Genomic DNA, 25,936 nt, shown 5'->3' with positions numbered 1-25,936 from the left:
TATTAGATATCACGGATATTTTTCAGCTTAACGATGTTTGCATCGTTCAAAAACTAAAACGATTCTTTCTTCTATAATTATGTTATCACGTGTTATGTGTTAACTACGTGTTATGTTATAAACGAAGTAACAAATTTCTCTTTGACATACATTAAAAATACAACGGAAATGCGTGAACAAAATGTATCGAATATAAATATTTGTTGTTTTTACGCTGGAGAACAAACAGTAATTGAAATCATTCGAAGAACAATAGCAGGCGTTATGTCATTACCGATGTAAGTATCATTAAGGGCTGTAGAAGCGATAACGTATCAATTTCATCAAGAAAGCAAATTCAATGACGAGACATTAAGGCCAGACAGAGAGATAATCTTTTCTCCTTCCCGTAGTATCTTACACTTTTATTGACTTATAGATATTAACATTTGAACTTTCCTTAACCTTTTAACCCAGGGTATTACAGTGGTCTATAGTGTAGCGCATATCAACTGTTTTACATAAAGACAAATAATTTACAAATAATTTACAGCTAATCGATATATAAATTACGAATAAATCGGATGTGAGACTGGAAAAACTGGATGAACGAAAAAGGGAACGAGTGAAAAAAGAAGATGAATGAAAAAGAAATATTATTACGATCTTTTTTACTAACATTTTCTATTGAATTAATTTTCAATATCTATTTTCCAGTTAATTGTATAACATTTTCGTCGTTGAAATAATATTTTAAGCAGATACAGTGACGATTGGATCACGACATTAACTGATCTATAATATTTCTACATCCCAGTATACTTTGTCGATATATACCTAATATTATGATAGACAATGGGATTATATCTATTTCTTTTCTTATCCATTAAGGAGAAGCTAAAAAATTTCCAAAATATTAGCAAGATGACTCGTCGAACGTCTATACGACTAGTTTACGCGTATCCTGACTACGATCTACCCTAGCAGACTATTCTAGAAGGGCTCGTACATACTAGAGGACTCTACCTAACGAATTAGGAAGGATCGTGAGAATCTCCTATGTTCTTAGCGGACATCTAAAGACTTCAAGGACGCCGGAGGGTTACACGTGCCGACCGTTTCAGGGCAACAACCCTCGACGCCAGAAACTCCAAAGAAATTCCAATCCGTCCCTCCTTCGACTCTTTCTAGATAAATCCATAAAATCGCCTTTCTCTTCTTCTTTCTCCTGCCATTTTTCCATTCCTTCGTCTACTATTTGCCTCGTTTTCTTTACGCGTTTGTCAGAATCCTGAAACCCGCGAAATGAGTCTTGAAAATGCGATTTTAAATAATTTTCAAGACATTCGACACACCGAATCTCACTTTCATTTGGCAGAACTGAATAATAATATGCATCGAAAAATTCAAGCACGTATTATGTGCGATCAATGCGTATCAGATATTCGTTGTACATATATTTCATCTTCACGTTCTGGCTGATCTCGTCATCCCACGTGTACTCCTCCTATGATCCGTAGCCTCGTTTTTCATTTTTTATCGAGGACTTCTCAAGCGATGATCCAGAAAAATTTGACAACGGTCAACACGCGGGAAATTTACAAGAAAAATGGGGAATGTCAAATTTTAGAAAACGAAAATTTATTTTTCGATATCATAATGCCACCACTTTGTATTTTCTCAAATATCGTTATAAAAATAAAATATCGTTTTATTCTCCGTTCTGTTCTGCGTTATATTCACTTATAGCTTTAGGCAATACATAACGCATTAAACTCTACAAAATGGAAAGTATTCGTTTTTCGTTGTACGCCTGAATCTCTTAAAACTACTCCAAATGTGAGAAAATTTTAATTCACAATGCGATACAGCGACGAAGAGCGCATACAGAAGCGTACGAAAAAATGTTAATCTCAAAATTCATTACAATTGGCATTCGCGCTTTTTCCCTGCACCCTTCGCGTGTTAACAACTTGGCTACGACATCAAGATCGAATTCAAATTTCAAGTTTATCCAAATCGATCGGTGCTGCTGAATCGTGCGTGTCAATGAACGCAAAGATAAATCGATCCGGCCGAACTTTGTTCTACGTGTACTCTTAACGTTCAATTGCCATCTATGATACGTTTACGGTAACTTTCTAGAACCATTCGCGATCTGATCGAAAATACTTTCTCCTACTTTCAATAGCTCGTAACGTAAAATAGATCGTAACGCCATAACGATCGGTACGATTGATCGATAAAGTTGGGCCGGGTATCGGAATAGTGGGAAAAAAGTGTCTACAACCGCATGCACATTTCCTACAAATACTTGCCGCGGCTAACACGTTAGATGAGCGAGATGACATAACTTTAGTATGCATCATCGATATTTTTCTCGTACGAAGAAACCCGTGAACGGACCGCGTACCAGACCAGTCTGGTGTAACCGAAACGAATCGGGTCTTCGTCCTTGTAAGTTTCAGCCACGTGAACCACTGATTATAGGTGGCACATTCAGTTCGTACGGCGGTTTAATGAATGCAACCGTTCGTGGAATTCGTACGACCCGACGAAAGCGGCCGAAAATAAACCACATTAATTGAAACTCTCTGTTTCGCTGTATGCCAATTTAGTTACGCAAACTGTCGGACTGATATCTCAGCAATTGATCCGTTTATGAAAATTGATTATGCCGTTCGACTTGTGAAATCATTTTAATTTCAGCGTTTTACTTGGCTCCTCAAATTCGATACTCGCGTCTGTTGATTATAGTAACGATACGTGACCAATAACAAGTATTATATTACAACGAAATCGAGGGATTATCGTGTTCACATAATTTAAGAATAGATTAACAATTTTTTAGTACAAATCTACATAGTAATTAATGATATTTTAAATTATAAGTTTGTATAATCGATTGATAAAGGTATGGTAAATTCCATCGCAGGTAATGTTAACAACATGTACGTATGATTTATTTGAGCAATGTTATCATTTTAAAAGACACGCGTATTGCATAATATTAATTATTGCATGTAATCGAATACTTCAAAGATAAGAGGACCCGATCTCAAGGACGAATAATCTCAAAATGACTGTAACCGAATAAGATACAAAGTTTTAATGGAAAAAATTTAATAGCTTAAAGGATATGCTAGAGCGTTTTGTAAGATTTAAGCGATTTTCAAAATCCATTGCACAGTTTGAATGATAAAACTCTACTAACAATTCTATATAATAAATACTTGAATTATTTTAAGTTATTCCGTGTTATCAGATGGATCAGTCCGAAAATACAAATTACAAATTAATTTCGAGTTAATACGGTGCTATGTCCAATTATCTTTGCACTAATTTTATTGCGCGATGTTCCTTTTACTTATATTCTGTTATTTTAATTGTACAACTGTCAGTTTTAACGCCAGAGCTACTAACAAACATCTAATGTATATTTAAATACATTAATAAACATATTACGCGCATATAAGAATAAAAAACATATTAATCTGATAAGATTACAGCAGCTGCAAATTCTTAGTACGATAGTGGAAGCAAAAAATCTGAAAGCTGTATTATTTCGGCTGTTAACACAGCTCATAGTGGAAACATTCGTCGAAGATAAAGTAAGATGAACAAAGAGAAGATAAAGTAGAGGTAGAGTAAGAAAAAGATTAGTCGAAGAAGTCGTGAAACGCAGTTGCATTTGTCAAATGCATCTGTCAGATGCGGAACGGTAAAAAACCAGAATACTAAGAGATGTTGGCGTACTGGTTATAATATACATACATATGTATGTGTAATAATAGTATGTAATGGGAGGCGTCGCTGGCAAGATAAATGCAAATAGATTCGTGGTGATTACCGAAGATATATTGTCCATCGTAGAATAGAACGGGATTCTCCTCCACGTGCAGACAATTGGAGTTTTCCGAGTAGATCACGTTACACGTGGAAATGCGCCGTATTACGTAATATGGAAGGTCACTTGTTTGCTAACTCGCGGAAGATCAGGGAGCTGAGGTCAGGCACGTGGAACTGACGTGTTACGAGAGGACGTGATGACGCGTACGTGCATATAGTAAAAGCCCTTTATACATCCTCGATTTAAACGTCAAAATTTTGACAACGTGAAAGAAAAAGATCGTTTATAGATTCGCTCGTTTGGAGAAAACCGCCGCGAAAGGAACAGAAAAGTTTTCGTATTTACCTCCCCGATAAAACTTTAAGTCTTAGCCTGCGTCCGATTACACCTAACCACATAATTGCTATGTTACATAGAACAATGACCGTCCTAATTGCACTTTGACATTGCCCCGCTGATATTCGATGCATTGCTACACCCTCCCAAAGTTTTGACATTTAAATCGCAAACACCATGTACATACAGAGTATGCACGCTATTAGTTTCCAGCGTTTTATTCGTAAACGGTACGTAGGAGAAAGGAGGAAAACGAAAGGGAAAAAGATAAATGATTAAAAGCGAAGCGGTTATGGATTATTAAAACACAAAAATGGCTATAACTTTGAAACAAGATCAACTGTCCTGTCCGCTCGTAAAATGAATCCCATATGTTGTGATACTAAATACATAAAGGTTCTAGGAATGTACGAATGCTTCTTTGAGTACGCATATAAATTTTCGTATGGCAACTTGTAGCATCAAATACTTCCTACTTTATAACCTGATAGGTACGTAATAACAGACTAGTACACGTCGTAACTAATCTGCGAATCACTGCCACCGTGCTAATGTGCGACGAGTGTTGGCCCTCCGATTGTTAGTTTCTGCTTTTCCTATAATCTCGTAGGATTCCTCGATTCTTCTTGTGGTCTGATCGAGCTCAACATTCGTTGCTTCACGTCGAAACTTTACGTGTTTTCGCGCTAATTCCACGATAAACCGATAATATCGAGCGTGCAAAACGATTTCCCTATATCCGACATGTCACGCGAATTATAGTGCAGAGAGGTTGTCTACGGTGTGTAGTACGATTCGCGTCAGGTTGGGTTAGGCTCGATAAGGTTATACATATTTCAATAGCGCCAAAGAATAATTATTCACAAATTCTGCACACGCTGGACGTTATCGCGTTGAAAGATGCACGTCTTATCGTTCTCGTAGCACGTGTTCCTCAATGACAAGTTCGACGAACCGGCCTCTTCTTTCTATTCATTGTCACAGTGCATTATTCCTCGCATCGGAGTAAGCTTCAACTTTTCGAATAGTTCTGTATAGTTGCTTTGATTTCCGGCAAAACGTTGCAACAGAATCAGGAATAAAGATCAGCTAGGTAGTTATATACAAAAAGGACGTAGAAAAAGGTTAGGAAAAACTCGAGGAGTATAGTAGCATTTATCGAAAGAAGGGAAAAGGTCTCAACGAACATGGGTCCAAAAACGCATTAGTTTCTGAGTTACGAGGTGTCTTTGTCGGTAAGACTACCCTTGCAGCATGTATTCGATACGTCCCTCGTTTATTTCAACCTACACCTTGACGCATATTCTCATAGAAATAAAATTTTTGAAGTTTTTCTTGAAACAAGAAGTTGATCTTGAATCGTAAACAGTACAGTAAGGCCTAGAATCAATAACCTATAAATAGACGGCTAACTGTTGTAATAACATCCCTTTCTCTTGCTCGATTTTCCTACCACGTACACGTCTCCCTCGCTAATCTCTCACCAATCTGCCTCCTAATAAACTAATCCTATTCTCCTTGCATTTGGCTTGCCAGGCAGTGTTATCGATTTACTCGATCTTTCTAATCGCGCGTTATTTTCAAGAAGGAAGAGAACGAGAGAAAAAGAAGGGAAGATGGAAAGGAAGAGGAGGGGCGTATGTTACGCGCTGCATATCGATGTAATGTGCATTGACATCTAGCAGAAGGACACGATTCATTCAAATGCTGATAGACGTTTCAACGCCGTCGTATAGACGAGTTTCTATGAACTGCAAATCGTTTACCTTTTATCTGCCCAAGTCCATCGTCCATCTATCTTTGACAGTGTTATCTAACTCGTTATGTCGCATCAACATCAGCAGTCGCAGGTATTAATATTCAATTGCTTCTTAAAAGTTAGCTTCGCTAATATATTAAAGAAACGTTGTCGATATATTCCTCAGGTCATGATAAGGATAGAATAGCATATTTGTTATTGGAAGCATCGTTAAAGAGTTACATCGATAAGAGAAAAGGATATAAGAAACGAGCGGTAGCGAACGTGAGTTACAACAAACAAAAATATGTGTTAATAAGAAATGTTTACACTTGTAAGTAGTCAGAAGATATTACAACACTTCTACGATTCTAATTAAAATACAAGATCAGCAGCGGCAAAACATTTAATTTATGATACAAAGAAGTAACACGATATTTCCTACTTGCTATTAGATTAAACATTCCCGATCAATTCATATTTTACAACGCAGTAACGTACGTCCGTTACAATTCTAATTTCTTGCCACAACTTTTTAACGATTCTTCCAACGGCATATGTGACACATTGTCCTGATCTCAACATACAGAATGTACGGACGATCGGAAAGAAATTGGGAGACCCTGTACGTTTTGCATCGTCTGTATCCGTAGATGGTTAAATCGCAGAGATAAAATTATTAAAATACGATGTAAAAGTAATCACGGGGCTGTTAATTTAAATACCAGTAGCTAGTAGCACGCAGATATCGATCAAATATAGATCGGACATCGGATCGAACGAAAGGTGTTGCAAAAAATTTGCAAATGTATTAACTGTACAGGCTGGCGAAGAGGGGTACAAAAAATTAATGACGTTCTCCGTTAATTGTCCTTGGCTTCCTACACGTTCTCGTTTCAATAGCTACCAAACAGACACAATCGAATTAATCAAACACATCGAAACTGCCTTAACTACGATAGAACTCCATTTATCCGAACTCCGTTTATCCGAACTGATGTCATCGTAATGCCCGATTTACCGAATATGTTTCTCAACTTTTGTCATCGACTACAAGCCATGCTCCGTATCGCTTATACGAACAAAGATTTTTCCCAACTTTCCTTTAGACCCTTTTCCGTCTATCCATCTGACATCTATAGATTTTATTAGCGTTCACATACAATGCATTCTTTCCTCTGTTCGATCGTGTGAATTCTGATTATCACAATTTAGTATGAAACTAGTAATTACAGCTAGTAATAATAGCGTTCCAACCGTCGGAACAAAATAACGATTAAAGAAATCGAGAGTGATGCAAATCCAACAAAATTAGGAAAAATATACGATGTTGGAGAAGCCACGATCGCAGACGTTAAAAATCGAAAAACACGATATTGAAAATTATCCGAAGCATGTAAGATTGCTCGGATGTTGGCGTCAGTAGAAAAACCTTAAATATACCGATGAAATGGGTTTGTTGCGATAAAGACGATAATAATGACGATTTTATACAAATGGAAACAGCAAACGAAAGTGGTAGGTGGAGACGCCTTTTTATTCCGAGACATTCGTGGCATTCGAAAAAAGAGCTTCCAAGTACAAAAAGAATGTGACTCTATGTAGTTACTTATGTTGAAAGAATTACGTGACTTATGTGACAGGTGAAGAGGAGATAAGGGAAACTGTACTGTATTTACAAATTTCAACTTGGTAGAATCTATTTATATAAAAATTAACTCCGATTATACGAATGATAAATAACGAAAGAAGGGAGAACTAGTGAATTATTATTATCCGACTTGTCCAGTTGAGATAGGTCTACATTGACGGACAATTGTCCGCGGACACGTGTTGTAGCCAATCAACATCTGTCTTTCGTGGAAAATCCGCAGAAAGGCAGATTCTGATCAACTGTGACACGTGCCTGCGGACACTTGTCTGTTAATGTAGACTCAGCTTTATCCGATACGTCTAGTCTCGTTATCCGACACGACGCTTGTCCCCCGATCGAAAAATGTAGTTTTGCTCTATCTAATGACACATAACCATATACAACTATAGAAAATAACTACATCCGTCTATATTAAATATTTTCGCATTTATACAATGCGATGAAAACCTAATTTGTATTTTATCTGCGTATACTGCGTATACTGCGTATACATACTGCGTTAGTTACGCTTATAGAAACGTAAATTTGTATAGAGATATAGTATAAGAAATCGCAGTACACTCATTACCGAAAAACCTGTCGAGAATATTAGGAATAAAAAGGTAGAACGCACGAGAATTATCTACGGGTACGTTCGTGCGAAATACATCGACTATCAAATTATGTAATCAATCATTATCGATCCTTATAGCCTGCCGATCATTCAGATAGAAACTCCTTACGACCGGTACTCCTATCAACCGGTCTTGCTTGCGTTCTCAACGATAGCTCAGCATTCGTTCGAAATTCGTTTACTCGAAACACCCTGTATCTCGTTCGCGTTTCTACGCCCTTTTTTTCAATCACATTTTTATACATCTCGTGTACATCGCTTCTCTCTTCGTTGTTTATCTGAACTTAGCCTTTGTTCGATCGTCGGATTCTTTCGGTTCGCGCCTAACAGTGTTCGTAATTTGGCATGTGCTTAATCAAATCAGACTCGTTATTGTCAGTGAATGGATCATTGCCTGTACAAGTAGATGATTTCGAAAGAGATGCAAAGGGAGTCGAAATCGAAAGTGCAACATTGGCACCGATTAAAATATATTCTTAGAGAAAGAACGTTGTCAACGCGTTGAGGTAAACACTGTACTGTGTTTTCATTTAGTTTGGAATTCTCCACGAAACTTTTGTGTCCATCAAAGGTAACGACTACGATGGAACGAACATTTTTTTTTTATGTTTGAACGTTTGATTTAGTCGTGCTCGTGGAAGGATCGTTAGAGATGCACTACATACCTATATACCTCATCCAGGATTCTTAAAATCATTTCGCGGTTACGCGCGAAGCAAAATAATAGCTTTCTTCTCGTGAAAACGTTAGCTTTCTTTCCTGTATTGCATTATGTATAGTTACGATATTAAGAACAACGTACAGGAGGTACGTACAATCAATGTAATTCTTAAAACCGAAGAACATGGATACGTTCATCCTCCGTTACGTTTCCAGATCACAAAGGTACATGTTTCGTCGTCGATGATAAGTAGAGCGCGAATTTTTATGCATTTATAGGAAATTTGAACGCAGAATACGTATGACATGTCAAAATATACAAGACATTAATTTTTAAATCGCAATACGGTTTTCCATCAAGGCTGTACCTTTTCAATTATATTCTAGGAAACACGAACTTGCATAAGAATGCGTTTAGTAATGATTATCAAGAGAATCAATAGGTCTGTTTCGAGTGCGATCCGGAACCAACTTCGCTTTCCTTTTTAGATTTTTCCAACCTCGCGGCGATCCTTAAATTTTCGTATTTCGATTCTTCGACTAAAAAAAAAAAAAAAAAAAAAAAAAAAAAAAAAAAAATAGATTTAACTTAAAATTAAGCCGAGAACTCGCGTCAAGGCCAAATTTTCTCGTATTTTATTCAAAGTAAAAATACGTTTTTAATGCTGCAATATATAATTAGGTTAGTTAAGCGATTAGGACTAAAGAAATACTAGAGAGTTCTTTTCCTATTTTTTTTTTATTTTATTTTGGTTATTTTACAATCTTTTATGACAAATACTAGATAATGACACGTTTACAAAGTATATTTTCTAAAGGTCTTCGTCGATCGTTCGTTGGACCAGGTATTAGCGACGCTTCTCCAACAAAACGATTAAAAAGTAGATCACGGTATGTGACAAGTTATTTCGCTGAGAAATCCTTGAATGTAAACGTGATTTGAACCGATAGCGTTCGAATCGTTCGTAATCTCTCGTGTATCTTTCACATTGTTACTATTCGCATGTATTATTTATATATACGTGTGGATATAACAAACATGAACAAGATGGATGTAGAGAACGTACAAGTATTCACGAAACACGATTTTCACTAGGATAACTGACCGTTCGTATTGTCCCTGCAAATCGTTGCGCATAAATATGAATCGTGCGATCGAAGAGGCTGGAACATGGTACGTGTGTACTATCGGAAAATTCATGCGGCGTATGAACCGATATTCCGCGCGAATGTAAATTTTATACATTTTCAGTGACACACATACAAAGAAATGGGGGCTCTACCTTTGTACGTAGAGTCAGTCGAAGCTTCACATATACGACTCACGTGTTTGTTTCTATTGGTGGAGGAGTTAGCCACTGGCCGCTGAAGTAGTAGTAGTACACTGAGCATTCAGTAGTATATAAGGGCGCATAAACCGACAGGGAGTCATTCCATAATACGCGACCGGGACCTCTGTTCCTCCACTTGTTCCTCTTTAGTATTCTTTCGCCGTATTGTGATTGCTTCGACGACTGACGCTTAGTTCGTCAAAGTGGAACCTAGGGGTAGGTAGCTCGATCCTCACTCTGACCTTCTCTGCCCCTCTTCTTTTTATCTTTTCTCCTTCTCTCAAGATTCATCATCCTTCGCACAACGATTTTCCGCATTTCTACACGAGCACGCCAGTACCTATCTTTGTCATTGAGAACTCTTCTTGGCAGATTCATCATACTCGTTCAGAATGTCTTTCCCGATGATCGTCATAGAAGTATCGTGGCTGACGTTAACCTTGTCTACGTGCTTGATGTTAATCGTTCTGCTACTGGTGGTCCGACGAGGGAAATTTCTGTATGATCTAAGAAAAGTGCCATACCCGCCTGCTTTGCCCATCATTGGCAACGCGTATCAATTATGTTGCAGTCCGGAAGGTAAGCGATATGTTTTCTGAGACACCGTCCATTTAGGCTATTCCGTAGCATAGTCTATAGACTTTCATACAATTTTTTTAACAATTTCTTTACGATACGATTTTCACGTTATTCGGTGTACATCATCTAGTATTTGATTCAACTCTTAGTCTAACCTAGTTCCTATACAAGATTAATTTTACAATATTGTTTGTTTTTTTTTTTTTGTTTTACGTGTTTATAAATTTAAGAAATTAATTTTGAAGTATAAAGTATAAAGTATAAAACTGCTGAATTACATGATCTTCTCTCTGACGATTTGATATGTGTCGTTTTTTAATCCGTTGCTATATAAAGTCGAGTAATACACGTGGTGTAAATTGTAGATTATGGTTCAAATGTGACAAGTGTGTGGTCAAATATAATCTATTCTGACATTTTTCATTCACCCCGCTAAAGTAATAAATTATTCTGTCGCAGATAGTTTGTGAAAAAATTGTGAGGCAATTGAGTTAAGCGATATGTGAGCTAACGTTTTAGGGAGTACGATACAATTTCAATAACCTGTTTCGATGTTACAAGACCGTAGATATCTATGAATTTATAGGAAAGTTGCAAAAATACGCAAAAATGAACGTAACAAGAAGTATATCAAATATCCAAAGTATAGTGCATCCAATAATACTATAATACTCTCAAAAACGTAAATTTGTACAAAGTAATTCAGCAGTTAGCATAAATGTTGCAGCGTAGCTATGTGTACATACAGTTGCATATGTACACTCGTGTGCATGATCACTGCGTAACATATTTTCGTTAATTGTCGCGTATTTGTTCGACGAAAAAATACGAAGCTTAGAAAGTTCCATAATTGAAGCATTTTTGCAACAAGTAGATGGTCGCGTTGATAAATATTATATGGCGAATATATCGCATTGGCAAATATTCCCCAAAAATACGAGATATCGGAGATATTCGTCAGATTCGGCCACGTACGTAATTCTGCGTGCTCGCATATTTACTTACTGTTATTTCAAAGTTTGTACAAGATTGTGATAACCTCGACATCAAAGAAATTCACGCCATTGACCACGCAAGCAAAGATGCACCGATATCGAGAGCAGAGACACTCGCGGTCGGTGTTTCGGTGTCGTGTAACGACAGGTAAACGTGTAATTTGCACCGGTGAAAGCTAAATTGCGCGATGCTGGTGCGCTACCGGTACAGTACAGCGGTGCACTTGATACCTCTGGTAAATATGCGGCAGATTCGATCACGTAGTTTCGTGTAACGCGATACAGAAAGGAATCGTGATCAACGGCGAACTTACCGGACCTTATCTTCGAATAATACACTTATTTCCATAAGAGAGATTAAAAGAGAGCATCTAAATATATCAATGCGATATCGGGAATTATCTCATTGTAAATACGTATTATTTATAGAAACAGAGTGAAGAATTTCGTAGATAGACACATAAATTGCTTACTATTGTTAACTATATATATATATATATATATATATATATAATTATTAATATATAAACCTTCATTGCACGGTACGATAGCAACCGATAAATATAGACGACGAAATATAACGGTTCAAAGTAGTTCAATCCATCGGTTCAAGAATTACGCGTTGCAAGAGTTCGCGGTTAAATCTCGCTCCAATTTCGCTTAAATTTGGCGAATAAGGACGAAATATAGCGTGTGTCATAACATGTGGAACCTACTCGAGGAGTGGACACGAGGCAGGAAAGCGATGAAAAAGTTTCGCCTGGACACGTGTCCCGTCCGACCTTCTTTCAAAGTTATTGCCATTTTTCTGTTTCAATGGTCCGCAACAGTTTATCTTCGTACGAATTGCAAACTTGCAGCCGGCGTGTTGAAGGATTTTCCAATTTTTCAAAAATTCCACCGATAATAATTTGAAACAAAGTCAGATAGCAACGCGGATTCTGTGCACTCGCTGCTCGAGTAGGTTCCACGTTTATAACACATTCTGTATGACGATTCTCAGCTTAGAAACCCATCGATATATGAATCGATATATGGCAAATAGTCTTAAACGTAACAGTTTTGAGTCCGTTGATACACCAATTTAAAAATCGCGACCGATATATCAATCGACTCGGTAAATATCATTTTGGATAACGTGTTCGGTCTTCCGGAGAATTAATAGCCCGGCCAATATTACGACGATAATGTTCGTAATGTCAATAGGGACTAACGCTATCTTGTGTCACTAACGCTCTATCTCCAATGCATAAGATAGATTCTGAACAGAGGAATTTCATTTTCACTCGTTCTACTCGTCGAGCGCTATCGAATCGTGCGAAGAAAGTTCAAAAAAACGATTTGCTACCCCAAAAAGAAGTTTAGCCTAAATGTGTTAAAATATAATGTAAAAATATTATATAAAAGCGATCTTTGCGCTTCACCTTTGGCCCTCCTCCCACAAAAAAGAAAATAAGTAGTAAATCGAAGATACGGAATGGAATTTTACAAAAGTTACATACACCTGATATATCTACATAGGATTAAAAAATAGTTTATTATCATCAACCCTCTTATTCCAAAGTTACGGATGAGTAAATTTTTTTTTTTTTCGTTTAAATAAACGAGCATTGTGTTTCGAGCAAATAAACGTGTAATGGTCATACCTACTCGTAAACTGATTTCACTATCTCCAGAATTATCTGATAAATTTACACTCAATTATGAATTTCTACGATCTATCGAATGGCACATTCGTGACATTGGTCTAAGAGGGACGCTGCATCGGTGTCTTTTAAATTGCCCACGTAGTCGCCAGAAATCAATAATGTTCTGGTATCTCTTCGATGTTGAAAAAATCCAAGATTTTGTAATTTGGCGCGCGAGTATAGGCAAAATTGTTCGCGGATATTTCAGAAACTATGGCCGATTATTGGCGATTACGTGAACAGGGAAAAGTCGTGCAGAATTACGCCGCCGGTGACATATCCGAAAATTGTGAAAATGCGAGATATCGAAATAATTACCGAAAACCGAACGGGTGGTACCGGCATGCGAAGTTGGAACTTCGAAGAAACGGTTTTTCGTATGCATCGGCCTAATAATTCATTTTCAACGCGTATCGAAAGTGATTGTCGTGAATGATAAAGTTCGATGTTTGGAAAACGATTTTTAATTCGGTTGGGGAAAGGCGCTCGTGAACGAGACGTTCGTCCGTGCACTGGCGAAACAAACAGAAAGTCACGAGAAAGAAAGAAGAAAAAAGAAATTATCCACCTCAGCCCGCTGAACGCTAAAGATAAATGGTTAGCCTGTCGCGCATAACCAGACGAAGAAAAAAGCGGGTCGAGGTCGTTCGCGGCCTGAATAACGTTACGATTCTTGTATGCAATTACACGTGGCGCGAAAAAGGAAAAAGTCCTTAGCGATAACGATGATTTTGAGAAATCGTTTAACGAGCAATACTCTCGTTCGGATGTAAACTGTACATTATGTGTAAATATAAATAGTTCGTTGCGTAATCGACGTGTACATGTATCCGTCACGTAATTATAGTCAGTATTATATCAATACCGAATTACGAAGGAACATTATCCTAGTGTGACATAATTTAGATAAAATTTCGTAGAGACTAGCAAATACGTTGCCGTTGTTGAACGTTGACACCATTAGCGTAACAGAGAAATCAAAAACGGTGGCGATAAATCGAATTCACTATGATCCGAAGGAAAGCGTAAGCGTCTCGTTCGCGTCAAGGTCTACGAGAGTGTGCTTGTTCTTTTTGTTACGAATCATTACTACTCGATGACCTCGCGTTGCATTTTTGCCGGTCAACGTCCGGTCAGTGACGGCGTACAGCTACTTTTCTTCAACTAGAATTGCAATGCCGATCTTTTCGCCTTGGACCTATCTTTTTCCTTCTCTCTGCAACATTTTCAAAAAATATCGAATCTGTAGGGAATAGCGTATAGCGACGATTTTAATTCGGTAAAGCCATCGAATCTTTAGAAATAGTTTAAGTAATCGACAAGACTGTTCGTAACGAAGGAAAATCTAACGACGCCGAGTTTTTTTGGAATCAGCTTACCTATTTTTTCCTTTTCTTGAACTTGGCACGTTTTATTATTCGATTGCCCGCGAACCGTTGACAGGGCACTCGTAACGTCACGAGCAGTCGCCTCAGGGCCTGTTGCTACCTGATATGTCCGTGACATAGGGTTAGGTTAGGGTCAGGTTTGACTTTCTCTTCCTTGGAAATATGCACTGATCGATTACTCGTTCTCTCCGCTTCATCCGTCTCAAGAAAATGTCAAGTCAGGAAATTCGTGTGTCCACGCCTCTTGCCTGGCAACCGGCTCAACTTCGATGTTTCTATATCATGCAATGTAACTGCAGTTGAAATAAAAAAAAATTACATTTGTACTTCGAGATTATATCTGCGTGTCGGAAATCCGTCTAATCCTATACAACTTAATAGTCAGCCGAAAAAAAAATTTTACACGAGAATCTACCCTTCTCCCCGGAGGATGTGTCTATTCGACGTTCTTTCGCTATTTGGTAAGTCGAAGAAGCAATACGATGCCGTCCAATATCATATACAACATATATCTTGCCCGTTTATTTTCCGAATTGTATACTAATCACATTGATCAAACTTTCAACCGATAACTTATCTTTGTGCATTACGTTTGCAAATTACCGACCGAAATTCGATGTTAGTTGGTCGATAACGAAAAGTCGCAACGAACTAATTAAAGATTTTGTTCGTGGTGTTTGGAATTAAAGAAAGGACATTTACCTGTTACAGAAGCCTTCCAAAAGATGGTAAAATGGGGAAAAGAGTTAGGAGAAATGTACTTGGTTTGGGTAGGCACGAGACCGTTTATCTTCCTGTACAAATTAGAGGCGATACAGCCTCTGTTAAGCAGCAGCGTTCACATCGATAAAAGCTTGGAGTATGGATACTTAAAACCTTGGCTTGGTTCCGGTTTGGTAACGAGCAGTGGTGAGTACTACAAGGAACCGTTAATACGATCCTTAAGTTTCTATTTCGCGTCCATTTGATCCTGCTTCGCTCTTCTCGTCGTTTCTCGTCCAATCGTATTCTGATAATGTCAAAAAATATTTTCGATTTAGAGTCATGAAAAATTGATCGAAAGACCAGGCCAAATAATAATTAGCGATTCAACCGTCGAATAACAATATTCCGCATCTAGTCGAGTACCATAGCACGTTGTATCTTCGCAAGAATGAAAAAACTCACACATGTCGAACCTACCTACGCCCAAAGGTTCACGCGAGGAAGAAACGATACGATCGAAAACGATGAAAAGAAAAGAAAAGATGTACAGGTAGATCGAATCAGCCCGATCTACTTGGCCGGCCACTAATTTCTGGAGGCTACATTTAACCGTTGCATGCCAGCATTTTTTCGGTAGAAAAATTTCGGCAGATTGCCAGCCAGACAACCAGTAGCAAAAATTTGTGTGACGAACGAACTCGAGTCGAGTTCTTTACAACGTGTTACTATCTGAATATTTTTTATATTCTACGGTACCTCGAACAAAATATTCCTCAGAATTTTTAACCAACGCCCGAAGCGAAATTGCGCGAACGTGAAAAATTGATTAGGTCGAATGGCACAACAGCTCTTTTTTAATCAAATTCGTGTTTTTCAAACTCACGAAAATGAATTAAGAATCTAGATTCCGAGAATAGAATTTTATCTTGCGATCGATTAAACAAAAAAATCGATTAAAATATGCATGTATACTTGTATATCGCTGCTTGGCATTGACAGCGACAGATGCCCATAAATTTCAAATGGCATATTTTTAACTCCACCAAAAAAACTTCAAAATTACTAAAAGCTGCTAGTTAGTATTTGGAATGTAAGTGAATCGGCTGATTTAAATAAATGAACAAGAAGACCGAAAGACCTACTTTCAGTAGTTCGACATCTTATCACCAGAGGATTGAAATCTAAGCTAGCCTTTCATTAAGTTTCCCATATCTCCCGAGACGAGAGAAAAGTTGTAAATTTTGATAGTATTCGCTTACGAACGCGATATTTCTCGTACGCGCATCGTCACACGGGTGATACAAATTCATACTAATAGATTTTAAGTCTAAACATATTTTCTTCCTTCTGCGATTACATTGGTCTATATACAAAAACATATGACGATTCTCCAGACAGAAAAGAAGAACATACGCTGTTCTCATTACCAGTTGTATATATGAATCACTGATACGGTCAGATTTGTTGCATCTACTTGTTCTGGTAATCGGATACTCGGAGAAAGATCGACGGATGCAGAAAAGGAAATTATTTGCAAATTTTGTAAAGAGAAAAATTGCGAAGATTATTGAGAGGAGCTGGAAAGCGGTGACTCGTTTCTTAAAAGATCGGGAAAACTACGCAAAACGGAAAAGTACGGGACCGTCCTAGAAAATTAACGTACAACGAGGGAAGAGCGATTTTAAGAGTAGCTATGACTTCGGAGGAAAGTGCTAGGAAGATCGTCGAGAAAACTGGAGTAAATACCATAAATGGTAATTTTTTACAAGACAGTAAATATTTTAAACGCAAGAAAACGAAGACAAAGTCGCAGTTAACGCATGCATGTAAGAAGCATTCAAAGTGGCTGCAAAAGTGGAGGAATGTTATTTTCACGGGTGTAAAGAAGTTTAATTTAGATGGCCCAAATAGGTGGAAGTATTATTACCATGATTTACAGAGGGAGGAAAAATTTCAAGTTGCCGACAAATTGATGGTGCAAACGCAGTTGCGCAGCGGTTGTGCGTTGACATTATTATTGGTATTATGAGAAGACGGAAATTGTTTTTATTCCGGGAAAAGTAAATGCTAAAAAGTTTACCGATTTGATTGGCGAACAAATACAACTACGCGCAGTGCATATTACAACTTTGTACACCAAAACGATAATACCGCGGTCCGCGATACACGGTCGGTAAAGAAGTAATTCTTGGAGAAAAACGTCGATGTTTTACAATGGTCAACAAGATCAACCGACCTAAATATAATAGAACATCGTTGGGATATGCTCGCAAGAAGACTTTACGAAGATGGACGGCAATTTCAGAATATTAAATAACTTGAAAAACTGCATTGCCCACGAATGGGAAAAAATAGGTCAAAGTGAAATCGAAATGCTATTTAAATCGCTAGAAATCGGAATGGCAGCGGTTGTAAAAAATACAGGAAGCTATACGAGATATTAACATAATGAAACGTATCGCTGTATTTTTATTTGTTATTCGATAAAATTTTCCAGGTTTATGTTACCTGCTATCTTTTTGTCCGGGAGTACAACATCAATCATTTTCTCGTCGAAAAATTAAACGTAATAAATCGTCCATCATGTTCCAGGCGAAAAATGGCATTCGCGCAGGAAACTGCTAACACCAACCTTCCACAGCGGTCTTCTGGAAGTATATTTGAAGACGGCAATCAGAGAAGCCCAAATATTAATCTCGTGCATAAGGCAAGAAGTCGGTAAACCAGAATTCGACATTGTTCCTTATGCTAAACGAGCCGCGTTGGATATAATATGCGGTAAGGCCACTCAATATTGTATATCGTCGCTTTAGGTATTCCTGGAATAAATTAGTTTGTAAATTTCGCTAATTTAACAACGCTTATTATCATGTATAAGTAGACATTAAAATATTACATACATAGTGTTGTGACAGTGAGAAACGACAGTGAGAAAACGTCGTGCTTCGTTCTCAGTAGTCAAGAATGTAGACGAGTTTTCTTATCGTCCTTCAACTTCAAGCCAACCATAATGATGGTCCTGTCAGAGTTTGAAGTTTTCAATTGTCTCTTCTTACTCTTCGTTTTTCGATCGTTCTTATGACGATTCAACGAAGTGTATTTATGGTCCAACTTCTTTTTACCGCGCCTTACGTAACTTCTGTAATAACAAGATTTATTTTTACATCAGATACGCAACGTGAATAATTCAGTTAACTTACGCGTCTCCCTTACTCGCAATCATTTGAATTAATTACGTTATTTTTAGAATTGTATGTATTGTTTCAAAGCGCAAGATCAATCACGTCTTTTTAATTATACGTCGGAAAAGAAAAAGCTAACTACCAGCAGCAAACATCGTTTGCTTCCAAAGAAATTATTAGAAAACGTAAATATATATGTATCGTTTTATTCGACTCTTCCTTATTAAGGGAACCATACTATTTACTAATTTAAAAAAGAGTCCCATGCGCCATAAAATAGTAAAGAAGAATTTTGTAGCTTCTACTAAAAGCACATAAAGTACCCATATTCATATGTAACGTTATTTTATTACTGCAAGTTAATTAACAAAGACTTATCGGTATTTTTATGGACATAAAGAAAAATGCAAAAAATGTGGAGGAAAAGCCACTAGATTCGTAATAATTGCGTTTATACGCATTATTTATTATTTATCATAGATGGTAATGCTATACGAAAAAATTAGAAAATTTCAATTTCGTTATTACCGTGACTTTTCATTATGCAATTTTGATTTTCTTTTGCTCGACACTTTCGATCTCCGCTTCCTTTTTGGTTTCGATAATTCAATTATACGCCGAGTGGCTAGCAAAAAAATTCAAATTACCAGTTATTTAACGATAAACGTATCTGACGGTAGCAATTGAACGATTAGAATCGAATAGTGAATTTAACCTGACTACTAACTAATTTGGTACATTTATTTCATCGGCAAAAATGCCCCAAACTATCGGAAATAACAGAGAGCAGCCAGAGTTTTTAAAGAGCAATACGAAAGTGATGCAATTGGAAACAATAAGCTTGTAATTCGTTAAAAATTATTTAGACGAGAGGCGCGTTAAAGATGAAGATACCAACCGACGGCCGTGAGAGCACCAGGCGCGACGTATCCAATTGGTTTAGGGGTATACTGATAAGGGATTCGTGGCTTAGAAAGTTGGATAATACGTGACGATGCTTTCGGAATCTGTGTTGAATTCGGCCGTGTTTGAGACAGCTTTTCTTCGATGGTTCGAACGCGTGGTTGAGCTAACTGATTAGTGCGATCTGTTATTTCGTATAAAAGTGCCGATGCTTTTACCTGATGCAGAAAAGGAATCGACATAAGAGTGGATTGGAAATTCATATAAGCGGAGTTTCACTATAAATCATATTTTTCAATGTAGATTATGGTTTTAGATGTCATGATCGACCGATTATGATAACGCGATCGAAGTCGTACACCTACGTGACTAGATTCCAAGACGATGTCATTGTAGGCCTTAGTCGTCTTCGATTTTGCAATTTTCGATACAACATTCAACGCATTGCGTTTCGTTAACTGTTTCCGAGAAATATCTTCAGGCAAATGATCGGACGCCGAAACTGACTTGTCGTTGTTCGGCTTTTCTTGTGATTTTGCGAATTTGCTCACGAACGTCTTGCTAAAGCAACTAAACGATTCGTCTGATCCCCAGTGACGAGTGGTGAGCAGCATAGCCATTTCCTCTTGATAACATATGTGTGTCACTTAAAAAATTTTGTACATCGTAAAAAAACTCCCGTTTTTATTTATCGATTCTTCTCCTCGTTTGGCATCTTACGCATCTGTTTGACATCTTTCAAACAACGAAGAATCAAATGTTTCCAATGCCTGCTTCGACTATAATCGAATACAATAGGCTTTTGCTGTACTCTTTCTTATTGTTCGACAGGTTGGTACACCGGGAGTCAGTTTAAAAAAATCTCCATTCGCGACTATGATCACCTTGATCAAAGGGATGAATTGCGAAAAACTTTACGAAGCTTCGATAGTCTACGCGCGGTGCTCTCCATTCTTACTATTAGTCTGAATCCCTACGTTACGTACTTTATTCCGTGCAACCAGCATCGTACGACTAATTCTCACGAATGATCTTAAACATGATATCCGCCCTAACTTCGAATGTTTCTACAAACAAATTGCAAATTACTCTGAAGAAAATATAAAGAAAAAGAAACAAAAATATTTAAGAAAATTTTACATCTTTGTTTTTTAACGTTACAGATAGTTCTATGGGATGTAACATTAACGCACAAAAAAATTTTGAAAACGAGTATGTGCTGGCTGTGAACACGTAAGAGTATTTTCTACTAAATGCGCATTAGAGCAAATGTCAAGCATGTCATTTATACATATACTTTTTCCAGGCTAGCTTCCATCTCGCAAAGAAGATTTCTAAATGTGTGGTTGTCTTTTGACTGGATCTTCAAGCTAACAAGATGGGGTAGAAAGTACTATCAAGCACTTTGTGTTACTGATGAGTTTATTAACAAGGTAAATAGATATAGACGACAATTTTAAAAATCAATAATTTTGCGTCCGCTAAAGTAATTTACTCTCGAAAAATACTAATCTCTGTACGATATTTATATCACTATCGTTCATGAAATTTCTCTTACTCGGAAAATTCGACAAGACCTTTACAATCCATAATATAAACCCACAGTAGAAAATGGCTTGTTAATTAACTTAACTTTATTTAAATTTTAAATCCAATATGCCTAGATAATAGCGGAAAGAAAAGCCGAGTGGAGAGCTAAAAAGGATGGGAATTGCCATGAACGATCTCATAAACGTCAAGCTCTGTTAGACTTGTTGTTGGCTTTATCGAAAGATGGAGAAGTACTTACTGACACTGATATCCGTGATGAGGTGAATACGTTTATGTTCGCCGGTCACGATACCACTGCGACCAGCATATCCTGGATCCTGTACGCATTAGGAAGACATCCTCAGTACCAGGTAATTTTCCACCGCACACTTCTACATGTCCTGCAACCGATAAAAATCTTGTTTTTCTCTATATTTTCCCGATTATTAAGCGAATTATTAAATTACTATGTACCTTTTTCACTCCTCATTTTAGAAAAAAATTCTTGACGAATATTATGAGATCGCAGAAACGGAAGAAATATCTCTAGATATGCTGAGCAAATTAACATGGTTAGAAGCGTGCATAAAAGAATCTTGGAGAATTTATCCAGTAGCACCACTCATCGCAAGACAGATTTATAGTCCTATTACAATTTGTAAGTATAAATGTACACAAAGATATATTTTCAGTGATAGAAAATTTTAATAAAGTAATTCGTTTTCAGTGGGACATAAACTTCCAGTAGGATCGACGGTTCTCGTAAATTCGTTCCTTCTTCATCGCGATACTCGATACTTTCCAGAACCAGATGCTTATCGACCAGAACGATTTCTTCCGAGTGGACCAAAATATCCTCCTTATGCTTTTATTCCCTTCAGTGCTGGCTCTCGTAATTGTATAGGATGGAAATATGCCACGATGATCGTCAAAATTCTTATTTTGCATGTATTGAAAAATTTCCAAGTCAAGTCCATAGATACAGAGGATCAACTTCGGTTATCCAGTGAATTGGTATTACGCAATGCTAATGGACTTCGTTTACAAATTACGCCACGAAAATAATGAAATCTTGTTTAATTTTATTGCACAAATATACCCGACTAAGTGAAATGAAAAGATCAAAATAATATATATATGTAATTGTTATATATTATTTCGATCTTTTACTCTGCCCTCATCATCTTCTCAACCAGTTCAATACTGGGCTGATCTCCTTTTGAGAAGAACACATGCCAACACCACACGGAGTTCCAAAAATATATACCCCCATCTTAGTACTAACCGTGCCCAACGTTGCTTAACTTTCGTGATCGGACGGGAATGAGTGCATTCAACGTGGCTAGGGCGTTGGCTTATTGTTCCATACCTATGCCCATAATTAGTCCATTATATATATAATTGTTATATATTATTTCAATCTTTTCATTTCACTATAATAATATATATATATATATATGTATATATATGTATATATATATATATATATATATATATATATATATATATATACACATTTACATACTTTGAACTGTAAGCAAAAGGCTGATTTTTTCTGCATATCAATGTTAGAGAGACCATATTTTGTGATAACAATAATGATGTTAATTTATGTCGTATTCTTATGTTCATCGCGACAGTCATTCGTATTTATTTAAGAGCAAAAAAATATCATAGGAAATTAGTTTAATAGAATTTGTACGATGATCAGTAAGAAATATGTATCTGTAAATTAAATAGACATTAAGTATTGACTGTATGTTGTACAAATCGTAATAAATTGTTGTAGAGCTCAAGAGTCATAATGATCGAAGTTTTTGTATTCCTTTATTATTATTGCACAATCATTTTATGTTTTTCAAATGTTGCCACATTAAGTTATTACAATTGTATCTCTAATTTTATATGTTAACAGCCATTTGCGTAATTGATAAAAATTTTGTTATTAGTAAATAGGTTTCTTGCTGCAATTATAACTATTTTAAAATCCTGACTCATTGAGAAGGACTTGTGTAATATATGTACATTGGGCTTCTTTAGGTTTAATTGATGTTTATCTATAATGGCAAAGAATGAAAAACGACAGATCATTGCATTAGTGCACCAACTAATGACTAGGAGATTGTTGGTTATTTCGAAAGTGATATTAAATTTGGCGCATATTTTCTTATTAGATAGCCATAATACTTCGTTATTAAGTACTTTGCACTTATTGAGCGAAGGAGTAAAAGCATAATAGGATATTATACATGTAATAATTCTTAATCTTTTATCCATTTTTATTTAATATTATAAAGCACCATGTATAACCACAAAAAATTTTGATTCCTTACACAGTGCAATAACCAAACTATAGGTAACATTACCATGTAATGTAAGCTCTTATTTAAAATTATTGTTCCATACTTTTTTTTTTTTTTATTTTAATGAGGAGGGGAAAATGCTGTTACGCATGCCCAGTGACCCGCATCATCACTGGGTTATGTTGGGACTCGGGCGGATGTTGTTGCCATACCCATTAAAAACCCCTCCTCCTTCTTTTTCTCTGCTTTGAGGGCAGACAACCCCGGTAATACGGGTGGTCGGCAGTCATCAGGGTTGTCCTTTCTTGCCCCGTTGTATCTCCTCCTTCTTCGGGCCAGTTACTCTGCCCTCGTCATCTTCTCAACCAGTTCAATACTGGGCTGATCTCTTTCTGAGAAGAACACATGCCAACACCACACGGAGTTCCAAAAATATATACCCCCATCTTAGTACTAACCGTGCCCAACGTTGCTTAACTTTCGTGATCGGACGGGAACGAGTGCATTCAACGTGGCTAGGGCGTTGGCTTATTGTTCCATACCTATGCCCATAATTAGTCCATGTTCGATGTTCATTGAATCGACATTCTATAATCTGGCTCTTGATGTTTGAGCAACGAACACTACATGCGAACATCATCGATTTTATCGATTTCTCGTAAAACTGGTATCCTATTCAGAAAATAGATATACGTGTAATATTTCACACACTGTTGAGTATTCTAAGATATTTTCTCAGATTTTCTTTCAGACATTCTTAAAATATCATAAATCATTTAGCAAGTTGCAGAAGTTATATGTTAGCAGCCTAAAATAAAAATGGAATACATTAGATAAACATTCAAATACGTACATATTCATATATATAAATAAACAGTAATATATGTTTTTATTTCTTGCTATACCAGTTCATCAAGATCAATATCTGAGATATCTAGAGACAAAACTGATTCCTTATACAAATTAGTTTCAACATCAGGTATGTCCTCTGTTTTATCAGACTCTTTGGTATCAATATTGATATCTTCATTGACCTGCATATTATCTTGCTGCTTCATCTCACTTCTAAATAAAGTATATCATTTAAAATATATTACTATATTTTTTATTGCTGCAAACAATGAAAGCTTTAATATATGTATAGAGAATGCTTATATATATACTTCTCTTTTTTTGGATTTATACTCTGCAATCGAAATAGCTCCGAAATTTTCTGCAGATGGCATTTACTTCTTCTTTTTATTGATGGTACTTCAAAAGCTTCTTTTAAATAATTTTCCACGGGTGGTAATGGTTTATCTGGATTAATAGCACGGTACGATAACATATCCCATCTATGTTGTGCACCAGGATTTGGCATGGATCCTGGTAAAAAACGCTGACACCCATCAATCTGACAATCATTTCTGTTTAATGTAATGTAAATGTGTAGTCATATAGAGGATGGTTAATTACATATACCAAAATGCTAGTATCCTTACTCTGTATCCGTTAACATCAGAGAATCTATTAAACTATCTATAGCTTCATTTTGTAGAGTATTTAATTGTTTAATTGTGGATTTCATGGGTCTTGTTTCCATGATCCTTCGATCTTCTGCAAATACTAACTGTATTTCTATCAAGCACTGTGTACAAATGTAAACAACATATTAAACAATATATCGAAAGATAATAATATATTAAAAACATATATTTTATAATACCCATGGTTCATCAGGAATATCAATACAAGGAAACAATGCAACCATTCTAGGCACGCCACCCTTTTTAAAAATTTTTCTCACAATGGCAACTGAATTTGTTTCATGCATTGCTTGCACTAAACTATAAAATGGTTTCACTACATTCTAAAACATCAATATAGATATGTAGCTTAATTCGAAATTCTTTTGGTATAAGTGAAATATTAAGACATACATTTGCTTCACTATTGGGTAAAACAACAGAACTGGAACTTTTGTAAAAATACTCCAAATCAACATTATTTCTGTCTGTAAACCCGTAAATTCGATAACTTCTTTCACTGTCTTTATATCTCATATTCTTCTCCAAACCCTCTACATTTACAATAAAATATATGTATTATGATAATATATTGACTATAATATTTATAGTAATAAAAATAAATTAATGTATACCAGGTACTGAAATAAAATCTCCTCCATATTTGTATCCTTTTTGAATTTTATCTGCTGTATAAAGAACCCTCTGTCTATCTAAGTATTTTGTTTCTGGTCTGAGCTTTTGATTACCTTTGGCTTTTTTCCACGATGGAAGTTCTTTTGTTCTTACCTAATAGAAATAGCAATATTAAACTACAACAGTCATAATATAACATAATACGCATAAATGATTTCTTGCTCCACAATTTCTCCTTACCTTAGCATAAGAAACAACTGGTATTTTTTTATCAAGTAGCTCTAAGCTATAATAAGATGGGAATGGTTTTGATGGTATTGGTGTATAAAATTTCATATCTGATATGGCATTGTCAAGTGTT

General features: G+C 36.5%; 2 protein-coding genes and 2 pseudogenes across 2 annotated transcripts; 1 reads left to right on the top strand and 3 right to left on the bottom strand.

Annotated features, from left to right (window-relative positions):
- The first annotated feature begins 9,653 nt into the window (after positions 1–9,653).
- On the top strand, positions 9,654–22,287 carry LOC132915208 (cytochrome P450 4C1-like). The gene is made up of 8 exons (XM_060974940.1): positions 9,654–10,740; positions 15,523–15,720; positions 18,109–18,294; positions 20,765–20,834; positions 20,908–21,034; positions 21,266–21,502; positions 21,627–21,789; positions 21,859–22,287. Exons 1-8 carry the CDS (start codon positions 10,554–10,556, stop codon positions 22,194–22,196), a joined length of 1,506 nt encoding a protein of 501 aa, XP_060830923.1. The 5' UTR covers positions 9,654–10,553; the 3' UTR covers positions 22,197–22,287.
- Positions 10,857–20,386, bottom strand: LOC132915210 (uncharacterized). The gene is made up of 8 exons (XM_060974942.1): positions 19,967–20,386; positions 19,597–19,819; positions 19,227–19,323; positions 18,417–18,655; positions 18,025–18,335; positions 15,514–15,820; positions 14,803–15,104; positions 10,857–14,639 (listed from the first exon to the last, which is right to left on the bottom strand). Exons 1-4 carry the CDS (start codon positions 20,219–20,221, stop codon positions 18,475–18,477), a joined length of 756 nt encoding a protein of 251 aa, XP_060830925.1. The 5' UTR covers positions 20,222–20,386; the 3' UTR covers positions 10,857–14,639; positions 14,803–15,104; positions 15,514–15,820; positions 18,025–18,335; positions 18,417–18,474.
- A 77-nt stretch (positions 22,288–22,364) lies between the features above and the next one.
- On the bottom strand, positions 22,365–22,486 carry LOC132915391 (5S ribosomal RNA; annotated as a pseudogene).
- A 1,354-nt stretch (positions 22,487–23,840) lies between these two features.
- On the bottom strand, positions 23,841–23,962 carry LOC132915389 (5S ribosomal RNA; annotated as a pseudogene).
- Between the last annotated feature and the right edge of the window lie 1,974 nt (positions 23,963–25,936).

The sequence above is a fragment of the Bombus pascuorum genome, chromosome 16 (assembly GCF_905332965.1).
Source record: "Bombus pascuorum chromosome 16, iyBomPasc1.1, whole genome shotgun sequence".
In the NCBI taxonomy this organism is placed as follows: domain Eukaryota; kingdom Metazoa; phylum Arthropoda; class Insecta; order Hymenoptera; family Apidae; genus Bombus; species Bombus pascuorum.
The sequence above is the reverse complement of the archived record's forward strand: the minus strand, read 5'-3'. Positions and strand labels throughout refer to the sequence as shown.